Genomic DNA, 19,622 nt, shown 5'->3' with positions numbered 1-19,622 from the left:
AACGCGGGTGAGCGAGGAAAAAATGAGGCGGGATGAAGGCGATGACAAGGTCAGCTACCTGGCCCGTCAGTGCAAGTTGGACCTGTTGGAATTCCTTACCTTGAACTTATCCTTATTTATTATATAAACTGCAGTGGAATAGCGAGTGGTAGCAAATCGAGAAAAATGGTATTACACATGCAGGCTCGTAACCAGGATTTTGCATGGGGGTGCGTATGAGCGCCTCCTGCGTGAAATCTTTAGCGCCGCAGGCGCGATAACGTAGGGGGTCTGGGGGCATCCTCCCCCGGAAATTTGGAAAAAAATAAGTAATCTGAGACAGCATTTCGCGCGTTTTGAAGACAGTTGGTTAAGAAAAAAGGCAGGTAAAAGTGAATGTAACAACGACAATAATCCTGGTCATTTTAAAATTCAAATCATATTTTTCAAAACAGAACCTTGAAAACGTAATTTACGATTTATTTAATGACGATTTTTTTCACAATGAGCGGACTTCCAAGGCTCGTTGGGGGGGGGGGGTGCGGACGCACCCATCGCACCCCCCTCCCTAGGGGCCTGCACATGTGTGGATAAAAATGATATCCACACATGTGTGATATCATTTTTGACCAATCAGCCCGCAGAGTTTGCCGTGTTTCAATGCTCAATCAGCCAAATTTTATCGACATTAAGTCGAAACATCTTCGGATCCTCCTCGGCAATCTTTGGTAATCTTCAGAAAAGGTCGGAAAGTGGTCGGAATCATTCGTACGACCTTCAAACAACCTTTTTGTCAAATCTTCAGAAATCTTCGGGAAATGGTCGGAAATATTCGGAAAATCGTCAAAAACATCGTAATTAGTAGTAATAAACAGAATAATACATTTTTTTCTTGGATATATGAAATTTATCTTCTCGTGTTCAAAACTGATATCTCACTCGTTCGCTGCGCTCACTCCTGAGCTATCGGTTTGAACACTCGAAGATAAATTTCATAACCCGCGCACAACCATGTATTATCCTCTATGTTTGACCTGGTATTGCTTCATTGCAGGTTGGGTCGAAGTGGCATGGACAAATGGTACTTCTAACTCCTATCGCATGGGGGCGGATGGCAAATTCGACTTGAGAGTGGTAGAGCCTATTCCTTCTTCAGAATCGGCAGGAGAATCTTCATCGTCGACCCCTGGCGAAGAAGGACATTCTGAAGAGGGACCCTCCACTGAGGAGCCTGAAGTTGTCTCACCCGAGAAACCTCAACAGGAAAGTTCCACGACGTCCCAAACTGCTGATGTGTCCAGCGAAGTGTTAGTTGAAGCCGTACGAGTCGAGGAGATCCCGGATGAAGGTACCTTATTATAGGAAATAAATGCTTCGTGAAATTAACGCTAATGAAAATATTTAAATCGCGTTAAGTTTTGTTAACGTTAATTTTCACGCCGTTAATAAAGTGAAAAGTTAATTTCCATGACCTTAACTACCATTATTTTGGCCCCAATTTCTCGTTACAGTCCAGACGTTCAAGGCTCCTAGGAAAAGGCATTATTTCATCAGGGTGGAAATCTGCCGGTATCACGAAAATGTGAAGAACGTTCGAGGCGGTCAGATTCCTTTGCTTAACCCCTACGTTTAGGTTTATACGCCTAGTGTTGAAATAGACCCTTTCCTGTTGTCTCAACAAGTTTTTTTCTTTGTGTACGTCGCGTTAATTTTTCTTTGAAATTTTACCCCTTTTTCGCGTTAATTTCATTTATTGGGAAGTGATTTTCCTTTCGTTTCGCGTTAATTTAAGTCTCGTTAATTTCAAATACCTTAATAACACAAGGGTTTATTTCCTATAATAAGGTATATTTACCTCAGATGACATCATTGACACGCCTGGCAATGTAATGGTCGTATCAGAGACATCGGCGGGCAGCGCGGAACCAGTGCAGAGTGCTGCTGATGAACCGAAAGAGACTGTGGGTGAAATAGTAGAGGTCACAGAGGACGAGGCAGTCACTAGTGAACCTGCAAATACTCCATCGGTGCCAACTACGAGTTCCAACACTGAGTCTGTTAACATTTCTGTGGGAGAGACAGCCAGAAGGTAAAAGCATTTTTAAGTTCATGTTCGCGAGAATTTATGATACAGGTCAGATACCGTATTCACTCGATTAAACGGCGCCCTCAAATATGGAATGCAGCCCTCGATTAAACGGCGTTTAATCGAGGAAGTATAAAAAACCAACCCTTTATGATAAGGTACTGTATAGTCGTCTTCACCGGAGACAAGATTCCGTGCTGCATGTGCTTTGATTGGCTAGAAAACGTCTTTTTAAATAATTATGGCATGGCTTCAGAAGTGACACATTTAATCGCAGAAATAATGTCTTTTTGCGCGCGCGTGAGCTGCAAAAGGTTAAAAACACCAAGATCGTCTGCCAAAAGTGAATTTGTTGGCAATAAAGTGAAGGAAAGAGTTCCCACCGCCCTCTGGTTTTCCTTTTATCTTTTGCTTATAGCAGGAAAGCGACGCCATTCTGCGCGCGAAAACTAGTTTAAAAAACAGTTTGTTTATTCGCAAAAACGAAAAGAATTTGTCACGATTATAAGTGCCCCTATGTTATAAATGTATAAGAGAGCGTTAAACGCGTTTAAAGGCTCTTTGGTTATAAAGTTATAAGGCTCTTTGGAAGACCCGAGCTAACGAAAGAAGCATACAGGCGAAAACGGTCCCCAAAGATCGTTTTTTAGCCTACAGCTCTTATTTCGCTTTTGTGTTCCCGTCGCTTCTTCGCGTGCTTTGTTACAGTACAAAGTATGTGAAGAAAACCTAGCTGCTAATTTATCAGTATAAGGAGTATAAGGTCTTACAGAGAGATTCTAGTTAGTGACGTTTGCACGTTTTTAAACAGGTTATTAAGCTCAGCCGTGAACGCTGCCAACTCACCAGGCAGCAGACTGTCCAGAGCATCTGACCTGGACATGTACGTGGCCATGAGAGGCTCAGGACTGCTGACAGGACTGGAGGATGATTACGACCTTCCTGAACCAGATGACGATGATGATGACGACGACGATGATGACGATGATGATGAGAATGACGAAGAGAACGAGGATGATTATGAGGTGCGTGAATTGTTATTTGCTCTATTATTACCTGTATTTTTTTTATTTTTGGAACTTGCTTTATTTCATGTTTTTGGCCTTTGAATGACATCTGCGAAACTTTTGAAATGGTACTGCGAAAATCTTATTCTTTTTTAATTTACATGTATGATTTTTGTCATATTTTACCATCTTTATTATTTACTACAAACTTGATGATTTCGACATTGCTGATCCTAGCAGTATGCAGGACAAGTGTCATATATCAACCTAGTAAATGGCCCAGGTCACAACGAGTCTCCCGTAGTTCAGTTGGTTAGAGCGCCCAACCTGTATCTGGGAGGCCATGGGTTCGATTCCCGTCGGGGACTCAGAATTTTTCTTTGTCCCATGCCCGTTATGATAACGGCTTTTTCAACGCTTGTAAGAAACGACCTCCGAGTGTTTGATTGCAATGGCATTAAAATTAATCGTGTAAGGAACATCCAACAGGAATGTTACATTGTTGAAATACACTGTTGTTTTACGTCGACTAAGCTTGAACGAATCCCTCTTTATCCCCCGTTATAACACTAACCACGGCCACATGATAAAATCCTGAGTATCTTTTTTTTTTCTTAAATTAACCCCATGATACGGCCATCTCAAAACTGTTAATATGGCCATTCCAGAACTGTTGTTTGCAAATGGACTAGTTAAATTGACTAGGTGAAACAGTCGGCTTACAGCAAACTACACCACATTGGGACCATACCAGCGGCGTGACTGTTTGTATGTTCGAAATATAAAGAAATGTATGGGGATTTTGAAAGGGTGTTATTATCGTGAACGTATTTAGAGTAATGTCTATGTTAAAGGTCAAAATAAACGTACACTTACCCCAGCTGATGTCTTTTGTCGTTACTGAGCCTCAGAATGCCGAATTTGAGAGATTTGGAGGGTTTTGCGTTGAATGTTAACAGTAGACTACATCGCAAAAACCCTCAAAAAGGCTTAAATTCGCCGTTTTGAGCTACAAGGACGACAAAGCACAACGATTAAGGTAAGTTTTCGTTTATTTTGAGCATAAATATAAATATTACTCGCTACAGTTCATGCTTATAGGAACGATCGAAAGTTTCCCATACATTTATTTATAAGTTTGAAACATCAACAGTCGCTCTATTTGTGTGGGCCCCCTGTGACTACACTCTAACTGTAACGACTAGCCACGTCTCTGCAGTATTGCCATGCAGTGTTTTTGTATATTCTGTAACAAGGTACAATGTACAAAGGTCGTGCTTGTGTGTCTATTCATTACTCCCTGTCTGAGCTGACTCCATGTTTACACGCTTTCTCATCCATCAGGTTGAAGAGGAGCCCGAGTCACGTGGTGGGCGTCGCCGCACGTGGGATGACGAGCACGTGCTTAAGAGACAGTTTTCAGCTCTGGTGCCTGCGTTTGACCCGCGACCAGGAAGAACCAACATTGCACAGACCCAGGATATTGTCATTCCCGCACCAGGTAAAGTGTTTTTGTGAGAAACTAGGTGAACGATTCGCGTAACCTTACGGGAGAATCCTTACTGATCACACTTAACATTCTATTAGGATTTTTGTAGCAAGACGTTCCACTAAAAAGGAACTTGTAATACGTCATACATTTCCAGCCCTTTTGTGTGGAAAAAGCAGACTTAAAACTCTCTTTGCCTTGGCACAGTGTGGACGCAAGCATCTTACAATGCAAACTTCACATTCTTCAAAATCTTAAGAATATTATTGTAAAGTTTTTTAACGAAATCTTCTTTGAAAAATTGTTTTGAGTATTTTATCGGCAAAACTAGCATTGGAGTTCAGGTTGTTTCTTAGTTGTTAATGTTTTGTTGGTTTATCGATAACTTGAGGTAAATATGATTAACTTAGCAGGACCATTTGTACGGGATTATTTTATGTTTGTGTTTCAAGCGCCCTTGTTTTTTCAACAGGATCTCAGGAGAGTTCCTCGTCAGAGATGACTGCCACATCTCTGGAACCTCGCCTTGTGTTGTCTCTCAAGGGACCCGCATCGCTAACGGTACATCCTTTGTTTGTTGTTTTTTTGCAAAATAACGATCTGATATTAAAAAAAAATCCCAGTTTAAAAACGTGATCGATCCAGAGACTTCTAGAGAAACTAAACTAGTTAATCTTTCATTCAACAAACCTTTTGAATTCGGATAGTGTAGAGATTTGTCCCACCACCCTTAACCATAGCCAGCTTCGGTCTATTTTGTGCATTCGATTGATTTTAAGATTCGGCCCAGAGAAATGCACGTTGTCCGTGCTTTTGAAACGAAACTCTTTTTTTCTGATCATTCCGAGGCAGTTTATGTAACAGGACTCCATGTTGTGGAAAATGGGATATCTGGTTAAGTTGTTTAGCAATCACTGAAACAAGCTACTAAGAACAAATTCCGAATTAACCGCACACCATTTGTCAGAACTGGCCGGCCAGACCAGTATATTCGAGAACAGAATTCCGTTGTTAGTCAGATTTGTCCTGTCAAATCAGTCAATACATAAATATTAGACATTGTTATAGTGGATTTGTGGGAACATCTCGTGGAAAAGGCCCATTTTACATTCAAAACCACCGGACCGGCCGTTTTTAACGTGACAAACATTTGAATTGGATTATTCGGTTTCTAGTTATTTTAGGCAAGTTTCACTATGACTTAACCTCTTGTTTTCTTACTTGTTCTTACCAGCAGTCAGAGGTCGAGGTTTATTTAGATGATCCCAAGGCCACGATTTTCTCCTACGTACAGAGGGTCGCGCTGGCTGCTGGGATATCTAAGAATGAGCGAGTGAGAAGAGTCTGGGAACCAACTTACACGTAAGTTTCATTTGAGGAATATGTTTTTATAAAATTCAAAAGGTATTTAGTTTCCAGTGGAAATGGGCTACATTTTCGCCTGTAGTCCTATATTATGTCGTTGTAGCGTTTTAGGCTTATGGCAAGTTTACATTCACCTGTTTTCCTCTCATCTAGCATCAGCTATCGAGAGGTGCACGATCCTGAACAAGCGGAAAGCCCAAGTGAAAGCAAGGAACACTCAGAAACAACGGTAACTACCAATTTTTGACTCCTACTGCGTGTAGACGTTCACTTTTTTTCTCTATGACAGGGACGTTGGCGTACAAGCTACTTTTGACGCACATCATATTCAAGGAGTTATGTCACGGTTCAATAACATGACATCAGTTATGGCGATGCACAGTGCTTTGCGATACTTTCTTGTTTGCTTGCTTGCTTGCTTGCTTGCTGTCTTGCTTGCTTGCTGTTTGACTGACTGACTGACTGACTGACTGACGGACGGACGGACGGACGGACGGACGGACGGACGGACGGACGGACTGACTGACTGACTGACTGACTGACTGACTGACTGACTGACTGACTGACTGACTCACTCACTCACTCACTCACTCACTGCTTGCTTGCTTGCTTACTTGATTGATTGATTGATTGATTGATTGATTTGCCAGGTTCACTGGACCATATCATACGTGGAGCGTTATCTAGGCACTGATGAGCTGCCCAAGTCTGAAGTCATCTCGTTTCTTCAGAGGAATGCTGATGCTGCATTCCTGAGAAAATGGAAGTTATCAGGGGTTCCTAAGAGCATACGAAAGAACAGAAACTGCTCTCAACTCGTGGCAGCCTACAAGGTACTTAAGGACACCCTTGCATGAAACTGAAAGTGAACTGACCTGACTCCTTTCCTTTCTTCCTCCTCTCTATTCCCTAGCTTGAATACCTTTTAAATCACCCAATACCTTTCGTCCCTTTGTCCCTGCAATTTTCCAAATAAATTTACCGGACGTTTTCCACATAAGTAATTGGTTCGAATAAATTGAATTTCCTCTTTTCCAGTTGCTCGTTATATCCAAATTTTTGACCCACCGAGCTCGTTTAACTGCTTTCCTGCGCTGTATTCTGTTCTGTATTCTCGGCTCGTCTGCGTAGCCTTCCTGAACTTCATAACAAATCGATAAAAAGTCTTGTTACACTCTCTTTCATGTTTCGTTCTCTTTTCTCTTTTCTACAGGAATTCTGTAATACTCTTGACTCGTCTCCGCCCACTTCTCCTACTCTTGACAAGCCGGAAGTCAAGGAAGTTAAACCGGAAGTGACAAAGGACAAGAGCTCGACTGTTCCCACCCCGGCAGGTGTAAATGACATATCCGCTATTGAAGACATTCTGCAGCTGCTGAAAGCTCTTTATAGTATATCCACAAGCTCTGCATACGACTTTGGGGACGGTAAGTTTTTAAAACTTTTGGGACTGGGTGTTTCGGCACTTTGCAAGAGACCCAGAAAATGAAATAGGCTTTTTTTTGTAGCCCTTAGACGGACGAGAAAACATTAAACCATGTTTTTTGCCTTTCTCTATTCAGGTAATGAGAAGTACGGATTCATTGTAGGAAATGAAGACTTTACAAGTAAAAAACTGACAACCAAACTAGTACAACAGATTCAGGTAAGACGGACTAAGCATTCATGTTTCACTAAATAGGGCCTGCATCATGGCCTTTGTTAAGGCTGGTTCTCATACATGTATAATCGCCCCGATCGTTTCTTTCGCCTCTGTCACTTCAAAAAGTTTTTTTGCGATCGGGGCGATTATATGAGAACATCACACAGACGATCCCTAACGTCTGCGTCGATTGGGGTGATCACGGTCGCTTGGATTGCCCGTGTTCTATCCTTCTAGCTTCTCTTTCTCTTCTTCGCCGTAAAACTGCAATAACTGAGAAGATAGGAGCCACGAGTTGCACTCTTTCATTGAAGGCTGCCATTGTGTTGGATCTAGGGCTTAAATGATTGTTTTTCGTAGGTTTTTGCTCATACCAGGCGATCGGGACGATCAGAGAACCCCGATCGCTTCCAATCGCTTCGATCGCCTACGATCGTCTCAGTATTTGCAAACGATCGATGTCGATAGAAACGATCGGGGTGATCATATGAGAACCAGCCTTTAGGAAGATATTCTTCCCGTAATACTCACTTAAATCGAAGTTCTAGTAAGTGTTTTAACTAGTAAAGAATTACTTTGTGGAGATACTCCGTTTATTCCCTTACTTCTGGTTCACAAAGAAAGGAAAGTTTTATTCAATGAAATTATGCACTTCCATTTTAAAATCTCCTAAATCGACAAAAGCAAGAATACGACAAAATTGCGACGAAATCGCAGCAATATTTCGCAGGCATTTCGCCTTTCGTCTCTCTCCGTCCCATGCATACATACATACATTTATCGCGCTCCCTGAAAAGGGCTTTTCAGCAGCAATGTTAAAAAATACAATTAAAATACATGGTCCCTCTTGCGTCTCCTCTGCACTTGTTAAAACCAAAACTTTTGACTCTAATTTCCATTCGCTTGTTTTGCAGGATCCATTAGTGTTGTCCAGTAACGCGTTGCCGGAATGGAGTGGACTGCTGACTAGCACGTTTCCATTCCTGTTTCCTTTTGAGACTAGACAGCTTTACTTTTCATGCACGGCTTTTGGCAGCTCACGGTAAGAAAGACACACAAACGCCACCTCCTTCTGACAGTGTCAAAATTGAAGTTTGATATAGTTAGCAGTTTTCGTTCTATTTTTTCGTTTTATACAAGTAGAAGACTACGTATTTCTATATGAAAGAGCGTTGGCCTTATTTGAATCAGCGCGTGAAAATGTTCCTTCAAGTGCGATAAGTGTGTGTAGGACAGGCTCCCTTTCAAAACCTTCTTCGATGTTGGGCTTTTCCTATAGCGAATCTCGATCGCAATTAAATGTTTACATCAGTTTAAATTTCTCCGTTCTGTAAATTTGTTCATAAGCCTCCTGTTCCCTCCAATCTCTCACAACCGTTCCGCTCAGGTTCCAAGCCTAAGTATGTAAGTCTAAGTATAATTTTGCTCAAGAAACGTTTCCCGATTCTTTTTTATCGCAAATTCTGATTGGCTGAGTATGTTATTATTAGCTTCAGTGAATGGCTGTTTGCGTGTGTCGCAATATACGCTGTTCTACTCTATCATTCCACGTCTAAAATTTCTTTCGCGTATGTCTCTTTAGGGCAATCGTGTGGCTTCAAAACAAGCGCGATGTAGCGCTGGAACGAAGCCGTCCCCCGAGCCACAGACGAGAAGAACAACACGAGTTCAGAGTGGGGCGACTGAAACACGAGAGAGTGAAGGTACCACGAGGAGATGAGGTAAATATCGCTTTGAAGAAATTGGGAAAACCTATAGAGGGTTTTCACTCATGTGACCAGCGCCCGTATTGGTTTACTAAAAAAAATCTTTGAATGGCTTTAGGAAGCAGGGAAGATCGTCCCCGCGGATCTTTTCCCCTCTTTTTACCACACTTGTGATTCTCCAGTTGGCGTGTCACATCACTATTGCAAGCTCACCCTCTCTCGTGCTCTGGTGGCGCCCCCGGATCTGGGGGTCAGGCGCCTCGGCCTTTCTTTGTCCCTCTCGTGTCATTTTTGTATCTTTTTTTTTCCCGCTTCTCTTTATTTTTTGAGTTTTTCGGCTGGTTGGTCACAATTGCCGCCGTTCCTTTTTTTGGAACACCAATATCTGCCGTGACGTCATATAAAAACGTCCGATATTCTTCAAAATGAAGTCTAAAAATAATAATGGAAAATTGTTTGTCTTGAATACTTCCTCTAAGAACATCGCACGGCAGAATTATATGAGCCCGCGGTTTTCCTAAAAAAGATTGCTTAGTAACGTGTCGTAACGTTATGACGTAAAGCTGACACGTGTCAACGTTCGGTGCGCTCGCGTGTGCTCGTGCAGTTATCTGATTGGATAATAAGAATCGGAAACGCTTCGGAGACTTATTGAAGGTTTAACAGAAGCTGCTTCATTAGTTTCTCAGACTGTACTAAGTAATCTCGTTCTTATTTGCCTTGCAGTTGTTAGATTGGGCGATGGGCGTGCTGAAGTTCCACGCTGAACGCAAGTCTGTGTTGGAGGTTTGTTCTTGTTTTGGATTAACTTCTGTCTTCCCTCCAACTTATATACCAAATTCAACCAGGGAGCTAATGAGAATTAAGGAACTGAACGTCTAAGGAAAACTTACTGATCAAAAACCCAAACTCCCCCAAGGAGAGTAATAAAAAATGTACGAAAAACAATAAGGTAAATTTGAGGCCGATGATGAAACTTCAAAGAAAACTGTAGTGTTCATAATCGGGGTCTCGGCTGCTCTTCGGGATGTCACACAACACAAAGGGACCGCGTTAATTTTTCGCGTGATGTCCATGAGAATGATCAACATATAACGCAATCTCCTCTTTTAGGTCGAGTTTGAGGACGAAGAGGGTACAGGGCTGGGCCCATCGCTTGAGTTTTACGCGCTTGTGGCGGCCGAGCTTCAACGTAAGAGCCTGGGTATGTGGATTTGTGATGACGTCATCGTGGATGAGACTGCCAGAGAGGTTTGTTGAAGGCAAATTGTTCTTCTGAAATCCTTCACGTCACTCTTCCCAACGCTGAATGCGACTGAATTCTTTTTTTTTTTTGAATTTTCAGGTTGATATTGGACATGGAATCCGCCCGAGGGGTTATTACGTGCAGCGCGCCGGGGGCCTTTTTCCAGCGCCCCTCCCCCAAGATGCCCCTGACACGGAGAGGGTAGCAAAGCTCTTCTACATCCTGGGTATTTTCATGGCTAAAAGCTTGCAGGACAGTCGATTAGTGGACATCCCTCTGTCGCTCTCATTTCTAAAACTCTTGACTTGTAGCGCGTCAACGTCGAGCAGTAACAACGCGCTGTCCCACAGTCGAAGCCCGTTACAAGTAATCGATGACGCGTCGTGCTCGCTCGAGGATATTGTCGATTCCTCGGACACGTTGAACGAGCTTGATCAACCCCAGCCGAGCTTAGAGGAGAACGAAAATGCGATTAATAAATTGGACTGGGAATCCAGCAAAGAAAGAGAACTCATCGAGGAGGAAGAAGAACTCTCCAAAGAAGAGAATTCTGAACTGAGTAAAACTAAAGAAAGTGTCGAAGACTTACCATTAACGCCATTACCGCCATCTTGGTTTGCGGGTATTTTGGATGATAGTGATATGGAAGTTGTTGACCCTCACAGAGCGACTTTTCTAAAACAACTCCAAGAGCTGGTCGCCAGGAAAAATGACATTCTTAAAGACGATTTGCTGACAACAAATGAAAAGAGAGCCAGAATATCAGAGCTTAAGTTGAAAACAGCTCATGGTGTTGAATGTAGTGTTGATGATCTAGGGTAAGTGGTGTATTCCAAGTTTTTTAAAACCGACCGGGTCACCCTTTTTAAAAATTCAAGCTACAATGGGCCCCAAAAGTGTTGAGACACACGGCACTTTTTGAGTAACCGTAGACAAAATTTTTTTACCCCTCACCCCTTCGATATTAGCCCCTCCCCCCGAACCAATGTTGGATTTGCTATCTTCAAGACTTGCCCCGATTTTGTATACCATTGAAAGCGGGGAGGGGGAGGAGTTCACAAACTGCACCGGATTTAAAGAGAACAAATGGGAATGTTAAAATTGAAATTCATTTCAGCCAGCTGTCTCAAGGACTTTTGGCGCTCATTGTAGAAGATTTTGGAGCCATGTATGACAAAATAATATTAAACAACGTATTGACGAATTCCCAATGACAGTTCCAATTGACAAGGTCAGCTCATTTACCAAGAATTCGGGATCACCGTTTAAACACAAAATCCGTCTAGTGACAGGGAGGGAAATCCGTAACTGGGACCTCTGGACTACATAGTCCAAGCTTACGATTTTATTTCGCTGTTGTATTACAATCAGTAGTTGTTAGGCCCGATATGCATAGAAGCACAGTTTTGTACCAAGTAGCACACACGATTAACCCACAGGTCTACTTAAGCTTAATACAGTTCTAAAGGGTGCCTGTGTCTTTAGAAGGCAGCGTGGCCTAGTGGTTAGCGCGCTGGATTTAAACCTGGATATCCCGGGTTTAATATCCTCCTCCCTGCCACTAGATGGATTTGTATCTGGGAAGTCCCGAATTCAACTCCTCGGCTACGCTTTAAATAGCCAACTGGTCAGCTTCCTGCCAGTTGGGATTTTTAACAAATTCCTGTTCTATTTACATTATTTGTTTATTCCTATTTACAGTGTCCTCAACTAGCACAGCAGTGCTAGTTGATACTTGAATAAAGTGATCCCATATTTTTTGTATCCTCTTTTCAGGTTAACTTTTCAATTCTCGCCGTCTTCCAAAGTGTACGGGTTCAGTGAAGTAGATCTGACACAGGATGGCGGAGAAAAGGTACAAAATTTCTCATCTTCTATAATTTTGCTCGCTCATCCCAATGAGATAACAGAAACCCGTGCGAGCTTTTACTTTCTCTTGTTTTAAATAAAATTCAGTTTCACTGAATAACAGTCATATGTGATACTTATCACAGTGCAGTGAGAATTCTGCATTTTTGCAACTTCGTAGCTCTCCCACAGGTAGATTTGTTGGGGCCAGTTGACCCTTTTTATGATGATTATAAAATGAACTTGTATTCCTACCTCTCATCCACCTTAGCTCTTTCAATAAATTATTTGAACTCGAGTTTGGCGAATCTCTTGAAAAAATATATTTTTCTACCTGTTAATACTGGCTACGGCAGCTTTGTGGCTCTGTTTTAATTTTATGGTGAGGGTGCAAGCGTACCAATCTAACTTGCAGTAGGGAATTTTTTTCCCCACAACTTTCAACTCTTTGGTTGTCCTAGTTTGGGACTTACGCGAGATCACCAGTTAGAGCAACCCACGTAACACCCCTTTATTATATTTTTAATTATCTCAAATGTGACTTCTTTTTTTGATGATATTGTTTGTAACAGGTGTTAACAACAGAGAATGCCGAAGAGTATATCAAGCTAGTCAAGGAATTTTGCTTATATACCGGTGTACAACGGCAGTTAGATGCATTTAGAGGTAATACTCCTTGTATTTACCTTATTAAACGGGTTTTAGTCAATATGGTAAATGTCTGAAAATGGATTAATGTTCATTTGGGATAAAATGTAAAACTAAGGTTATTGGATTGTAAAACGTTTTTATCTGTCAATCTTGGGGTACTTTTTTCGTTGTCCAATAGTTGAAACGTTGGACAGATATAAATGAGGAAAATGACTGTTGACATTTTATGATTCAAAGGTCACGCTAATCCTGTGTTCCCCAAGTACGCTTTGAACAACCTGGCCCTGATGGTACAAAATACTGCCATGTCAAATAAAAAATCTTTTATGAAGTGTTTTTAGGTAGTTTTTATAATTCCTTCAGAGCAATAAACGACAACAATTTTCTGCACATCCCTGCACAACCATATGATGAGGAAAGTTTACTGGTGTAGCGTTTTGTTAAAAGTATTTTATTCTTCATGTGAAAAAACTCGCCTTTGCCTATGAAGGTATCCATGCACACTTTATATTTTAGCGAGTCGACTTGTTTTTTGACGGGGTATTTATTTTTTGCAGATGGGTTTAATTCTGTGTTTCCAATGGAGAAGCTTGGTCCATTCACTCCAGACGAGCTACAGTTGATGCTGAGCGGAGAACAAGTTCCTCAGTGGACCAGAGAGGACATCATGAATTACACCGAACCTAAATTTGGATACACACGAGACACGCCTGGCTTTCAGAGATTTGTAAACGTGTTGGTCAACATGAATGGCGACGAGAGAAAAGTAAGAAACTTTCGCTGTCACTTGTTCGTTCGTTCGTTCGTTCGTTCGTTCGTTCGTTCGTTCGTTCGTTCGTTCGTTCGTTCGTTCGTTCGTTCGTTCGTTCGTTCGTTCGTTCGTTCGTTCGTTCGTTCGTTCGTTCGTTCGTTCGTTCGTTCGTTCGTTCGTTCGTTCGTTCGTTCGTTCGTTCGTTCGTTCGTTCGTTCGTTCGTTCGTTCGTTCGTTCGTTCGTTCGTTCGTTCGTTCGTTCGTTCGTTCGTTCGTTCGTTCGTTCGTTCGTTCGTTCGTTCGTTCATTTGGTAGTTCGTTCGTGTGGTCGGTCGGTCGTTTCTTGTTCGTGTGTGTTTTTTTTTTTAGATAGTACAGCCGTTTACGTTTTGTAATCTGGCCAGATAAGTGGGCCTTGTTAGACATGGTAGAAGATTTTGACACTTAAAAAAGTTTATGATGATGTATAAGGAAGGTTATATATCAAACACGAGAGAGTGTTTCATCACATCTTCATACAACGAGAAGAGGGTTGAAAGTACGACGCGCAGCGTAGTATTTTTGACGAAATTCGAGGTGTTTGGATAGCCGATGAAACACTCTCTTGAGTGTTTAATAAATCTTCTCAGTCGAAACTAACACTACGAAGAAAACATAGAAATAAAATCGTAAAAATCCATGCTAATAGCCTTATGCATGATAACGTCATAAGCTCAAAATTCGCCACCAAGCCTCGTTTACGCAAATTATTCGCAACCTTTCGCCGCCTTCAGTGCAGTTTTCACGTGGGTATTCTTTTCCTTTTTTGCTGCTTTGGGAATTCGTTCATGATAATATTCACAAGTTTGCAGTTTGAAAGCGAGGCTTGGTGGTGAAACTAGCAAGTCTGACGTAAACATGCATAAGGACTATTCAGATCACATATCCAAACCTCCGTCACGGTTCTGATTTCCTTTGTTTTAACTTAATGAATAATTTATGAGTTAGAGAAGGATGACTGACAGGGCGAGGACAACTCTGGTTAAAATAGGTGGATAGACGTGAACTCGCGTGTGAACGAAGCTGCTTGCCCAAGGCTTTTAATTAACTGTCCTTCCCATTCAGTACAGTAAAAACCCGCGAGCAAGAACCTATTGTTTTTAAAGTTTCAATGATGTTATGGAGATTTTAGTGGTATTCGGCCTTTTTCTGATATAAAATCTGCATACCACATAGTGTTTATGTAAAAATGAACCACTTATCATTCAGAACATAACATTATATACATGTACAGTAATGTCTTGTCTAAATTATTTTCCCAAAAGTAGACATTTCTAATCAATTTTAGAAATTAAGAACCTGGGCCCGGTTGCATAAAATACTTAAGATTACAGGCTATTTTCTGCAACAGCTCTCTGCGTTCCGGTCAACGTTTTCAAAGCGTTTTGGTTTTTCCAGTGCTCCTTAGTACATTTTCTCCCGATTTATCGTTATAAGCACGGGAGAAAACCCTCAGAGCACAGGGAATGGCTGCAGAAAATCTCACGCAATCTTAAGTATTTTTATGCAACCGGGCCCTGTTTCTTATACAAATGGTATCTAATTGCAAATTTTAGCCTAACAGGTTCTTAAATGTTAGTTCTTACTCGCGGGTTCTGACTGTACTCAAATATGTCCTTTATCTTTTCAGGCGTTTCTTCAGTTTACCACCGGCTGTTCGTCTTTACCACCCGGTGGCCTTGCCAATCTACATCCTCGCCTCACAGTTGTGCGCAAGGAGAGCGACGGAGATGGTTCGTTTCCTTCGGTCAACACGTGTGTCCATTACTTGAAGCTGCCTGAATACTCCTCAGAAGAAGTGATGCGAGAGAAACTGCTAGCGGCCACAAGGGAGAAGGGATTTCACTTGAATTAACCGAAGCGCGCGCCTTGCATCGCCTGTTATGTCAGCTCTAAACTTCACATAGCGACTGTCTGTTGAAGATGAAACTTGCAGAGGCCTTACATGTGATTTCCGTCGTTTTATTATTCAAGGAACTGCGTTCAATTTTATAGCTTAATCTCCAGTTAGGGTAGCAAGATGTTTTCTAACTGGAGGTTTTAAATGTACCGTAATGTGACCAGGACTGCAACTTGTTGTCCTCTTACTCTTTGCAAGGTGTCCCTGGAAATCGGTTTTGTTCGCCGTCTACTTGATGCCTTAGAGTTAAGTTGCTTTCTTGTTAAATTTTGCTTTGTAAATGTTTAGCACGGCGGGAATCACAAAATATGATGAATTTTCTTAGTTTCTTTCAAACCAGCTCAGAGCTGCAAAGTCGCCCTCGCTCACCAAGAAAACCTTGTTTGTGTCTCGTAGAAAAATGAGTCAACAAAATGCAAGTTTGTAATGGAGCCATCCCAAGACTGTTGATGTTTTAAGGCGACAAATCGGATTCGAGTATTCGTTGGAACCTAACCCTCTATTTAAGAATGCACCAAAGATCGCCTGTAAGATCAGGGCTAAAATTATGTTGATCGCTTAGTTCTAGTTAGGCATTTTTGAAACCGCTTTTTTGTTGCATTAAATAGGTAAATATGCAATTTAATTAAAAGAATATCCAAACAACTTTTTTGTAGTCGCTGTCGTCTCGCACAGACAAATCAAGAGGAGGTATGAGGAAGAAAGAAATTGGGCTAACATTGGAAAGGAGAAACAACTGGGCGGGGTCATTTGGCGGGGTCTGGGTAGAGAGGGCAAATACCCAGTGCAATCTCTTCCTTAATTCGTGATGCCTGCGAAGGACGCTTGTTGTTTCTCCATAGTCCACCCGCAATCCCCGGGTTAGCATTGGCAGTCCTTGTTGAAGTGCTTGGAATGTGTCCAAGTCTAGACTGTTCACAGCCCTCTTTTTTTCGTATTTATTCGATCGATGAGCGCGGGGAAAGAACGGCGAGAGAACTGGACGCCAGCGCAAAACGGGAGGCGCGAGGGGGCGGCGCTTTTTTGCGTTGAAAAAAAGAGAGAGGCTGTGGACCAGTCTAGTCCAAGTCTTGACGGCCAATCACAAGTAATGCAAACATGTTCTCCTTTTCTTATTCTCGACGAACTCTTGGGGAAAGAAATCTTTTTTAACTGACAAAAGAAAACGCCGAGACTCTACGGTATTCAGGCTAAAATTAGATGCCTGACAACCTTGCTGTGGCACAAGCTGCGGTGCATGTGATAGCTGTGTCTGGTTCCTGCGTTTTAGTTTTCACATCACATCCCTGGGAATGGGGGTCTCCGGTCCCTATTTTCTACGAAGGGGGATGTATTCTGAAGGACAGGAGATTTTTCCCCCTGATTTGATCTGAGTACATTCCCCCAGGCGGTTAGCCATACGTTCCCTTGTGGCTTCTCTTTTGCATTCATTTGTGCGTTCCTATTTGCGTTAAATTCCCCTCCCCCCCCCCCCCCCCCCCGCCCCGTCCAAAACTAATTTCTTTATTATTTTTTTTAACTTTTCCATTTCTTATTTCAAAACTTTTTTTTTTTTCCCCTTATTACCCCCCCCCGTTTCGTCCCCCCGTTTATAACCCCCCCAAAAACCCCCACAACTTATATAACCCAGGGCTTATAACCGAAAATCTACGGTATGGGTGTGTGTACACCCCAGCATTTTTTTAACAGGAGATATCCCAACAACACCTTGCGGGTTTAAATGAGTCCTTCAGCAGAGGCATAGTTAATAGAGAGAAATGGTTATGAAGCCCGGCAGTGTTCTTTGTTATAGGTTTTTGTTCGCTATTTTGGGGGTTGACGGTGCACAAAACCTGTCAAAATACAATAGGTTGTTACGTGTGTTCATGCAACTAACCAATTAAAATATTTCGATCACTAACTCATGCATAGTAAAGTATAAGCTCAAAAAAGATGTGCACTGTCATGGACCTTCCAACCTCAATCTAGGCCTCTTTGTTCGCTCCTTTGATGTTTGCCTGGCTTCCTAACCGTTTCCCTCTATTAACTATGGCTAGGGGCTTTCCACAAGTTGCTCGGCAACTTTTTGGCAACTTTTCATATTTCGAGCAACTTTTTCCCCTTTAAGCAACTTGTTGCATTTTGAGCAATTTCTAAACCGAAGATCTCCGAAGATTGTCCGTGTGTTGTCTGAAGTTCATACGAACGTTTCCAAAGAATAACGAAGATTGCCGGTGATTGCCGAAGACGTTTCGACTTTCGACTCATTCCTCGTTAAAACATTACAAAACAGTCAAAAACATACGTATCGATAACTTCACGATTTTTCTGATGAAAGAAATCCTTGATTTAGTTTTGCAGTGATTGTATGAAGCTGCTTAGGAATCTTACCTTCAAAGGGAAATTAGCATATATTGGGAGAAATTTTCGTGATAAAAAGCAGCGTTTTAGATATTTGAGGGCAACTTTCGAGCAACTTTTTTAATCAAAAGCAACTTTTTTGGATTTTTGGAGCAACTTTCGGGCATCTTTTTCAGAAATTTCGAGCAACTTTTTGAATAATTTCTAATTATGGCAGAGGCAAGTAGCCATGCACACAACAGACAAAAAGATCTAGTCTCACTCGTTTATTTCACTAAAACAAATCGACGCGATGTTTCAAAGGGTAAAATGATTCTTTGGATTTGTGAACATCCATTTTTTTATCAAGTGAAATGGAGAAAAATCTACTGATAGCCAATTAATGTTATTACAACTAAACGCATGCCCTGTATTCATACTTACAAAAGTTTGAGAGAAATATTCTCGGAGCTGTAATAATTAGTATTAATAGTAAGATTTCCGTTGATTTACGGTAACAATTTACAATAAGCTAATATTAATTATAATTTTGTTTTTCTTTGTTGTGTACATATACACAGTTTCTTAACTCCTTAAGTACCAAGCTCAAAATCTCAATTCCCCCGCTCAATGCCATATATTTCTTTAAATGTTATAACTGAGAATTTGGAAGCACAAGGTATTTTCTTAGGTGGCTCGATACTTCTTAAAGAGGCAGTGTCACTAAGATTTGGTATTACTTGAAAATCCAATTTAAGTGTTGGTATTAATTGGGAATCCACTAATAGTGGCCTGTCTTTGCAGTACTAGTCACGAAAATTGTTAAAAAGCTAAAACTTAAAACTTGAAAAAGTCAGGCTGACGTAGAAAGGAGATCACTGATTATGGTTTATTCACATCTTGGAGAATGAATTTATTCCTTTCTTATTTCAAGGTTATTTTGTTGGTCAATGAGTGCACCCTTTGACTCTAGAATAGTTTACACAATAACTTAGAAGACTTCTCGTGACACTGACCCTTTAAGACTTTTCTGTCTTTGGCATTTTATTGCAGCTAGCCCAGCGGTAGTAGGCTGAGGGGGTGTTTTTTTCCCGTCTTGGGAAAATGAAGGGGGAAGGAGGAGGGGAAGGAAGAAAGATTCCGTCCGGTAGAGCGAAAAGACGGAAAAAGAAGACTGCGGACAAGTCAGAGCTGAGGAGGAACTTCTAGAACAAATCTCTCAAGCATTTACCAAAGAACAGGATAAGGTCGACGCTTAGTCAAATGTACCCTAGTTTTAAGGTTATTTGCCTAAAAAGGTTAAAATAGGGTACATTTGACCTCTTTTAGTGTTGCCTAACAATTAATTTTGACGTTATAGAGTCATTCAGGTTTGATAAAATATTTTTAGGATTATAATAAAAGTACCTTGTCAGCATAACAGGATTAGCTGCTGTAAAATACCAAAGGCAAAAGCCCTAAAATACTGTGAGCCACCTTAGTATTATTTTTCCCCTACGCATAACCTGCAAATCAAAGGTGACACGACAAAACCAATCGCTTACCAAAACAAAACAAAACAAAAATCGTCTAGCACCAAAAGTGTGATGATAAA

The 19,622-nt window shown here is 41.4% G+C and overlaps 1 protein-coding gene and 1 non-coding gene across 4 annotated transcripts in view; both read left to right on the top strand.

Annotated features, from left to right (window-relative positions):
- The window catches only part of LOC144636015 (E3 ubiquitin-protein ligase HECTD1-like), a 39,841-nt gene extending 23,928 nt beyond the window's left edge, over positions 1–15,913 (top strand). For 2 of the 3 annotated variants that reach the window (XM_078495150.1, XM_078495152.1), the window contains exons 22-40: positions 1,034–1,327; positions 1,825–2,068; positions 2,877–3,090; positions 4,417–4,573; positions 5,034–5,122; positions 5,796–5,923; positions 6,080–6,155; positions 6,577–6,759; positions 7,140–7,353; positions 7,489–7,571; positions 8,483–8,610; positions 9,151–9,289; positions 10,001–10,060; positions 10,388–10,525; positions 10,620–11,338; positions 12,297–12,375; positions 12,941–13,034; positions 13,577–13,785; positions 15,440–15,913. In XM_078495150.1, coding sequence (XP_078351276.1) covers positions 1,034–1,327; positions 1,825–2,068; positions 2,877–3,090; positions 4,417–4,573; positions 5,034–5,122; positions 5,796–5,923; positions 6,080–6,155; positions 6,577–6,759; positions 7,140–7,353; positions 7,489–7,571; positions 8,483–8,610; positions 9,151–9,289; positions 10,001–10,060; positions 10,388–10,525; positions 10,620–11,338; positions 12,297–12,375; positions 12,941–13,034; positions 13,577–13,785; positions 15,440–15,664 — 3,473 coding nt within the window. In that variant the 3' untranslated portion in view covers positions 15,665–15,913. The remainder of the gene's footprint in view (positions 1–1,033; positions 1,328–1,824; positions 2,069–2,876; positions 3,091–4,416; positions 4,574–5,033; positions 5,123–5,795; positions 5,924–6,079; positions 6,156–6,576; positions 6,760–7,139; positions 7,354–7,488; positions 7,572–8,482; positions 8,611–9,150; positions 9,290–10,000; positions 10,061–10,387; positions 10,526–10,619; positions 11,339–12,296; positions 12,376–12,940; positions 13,035–13,576; positions 13,786–15,439) is intronic. The other variant, XM_078495151.1, reaches the window with a different exon arrangement.
- On the top strand, positions 3,366–3,440 carry Trnat-ugu (transfer RNA threonine (anticodon UGU)). Its single transcript has one exon. It is a non-coding gene; the product is annotated as a tRNA-Thr (tRNA).
- Positions 15,914–19,622: the final 3,709 nt, after the last annotated feature.

Source organism: Oculina patagonica, chromosome 13 (assembly GCF_052425735.1).
Source record: "Oculina patagonica isolate OP01 chromosome 13, crgOcupat, whole genome shotgun sequence".
Lineage (NCBI taxonomy): Eukaryota > Metazoa > Cnidaria > Anthozoa > Scleractinia > Oculinidae > Oculina > Oculina patagonica.
The sequence above is the reverse complement of the archived record's forward strand: the minus strand, read 5'-3'. Positions and strand labels throughout refer to the sequence as shown.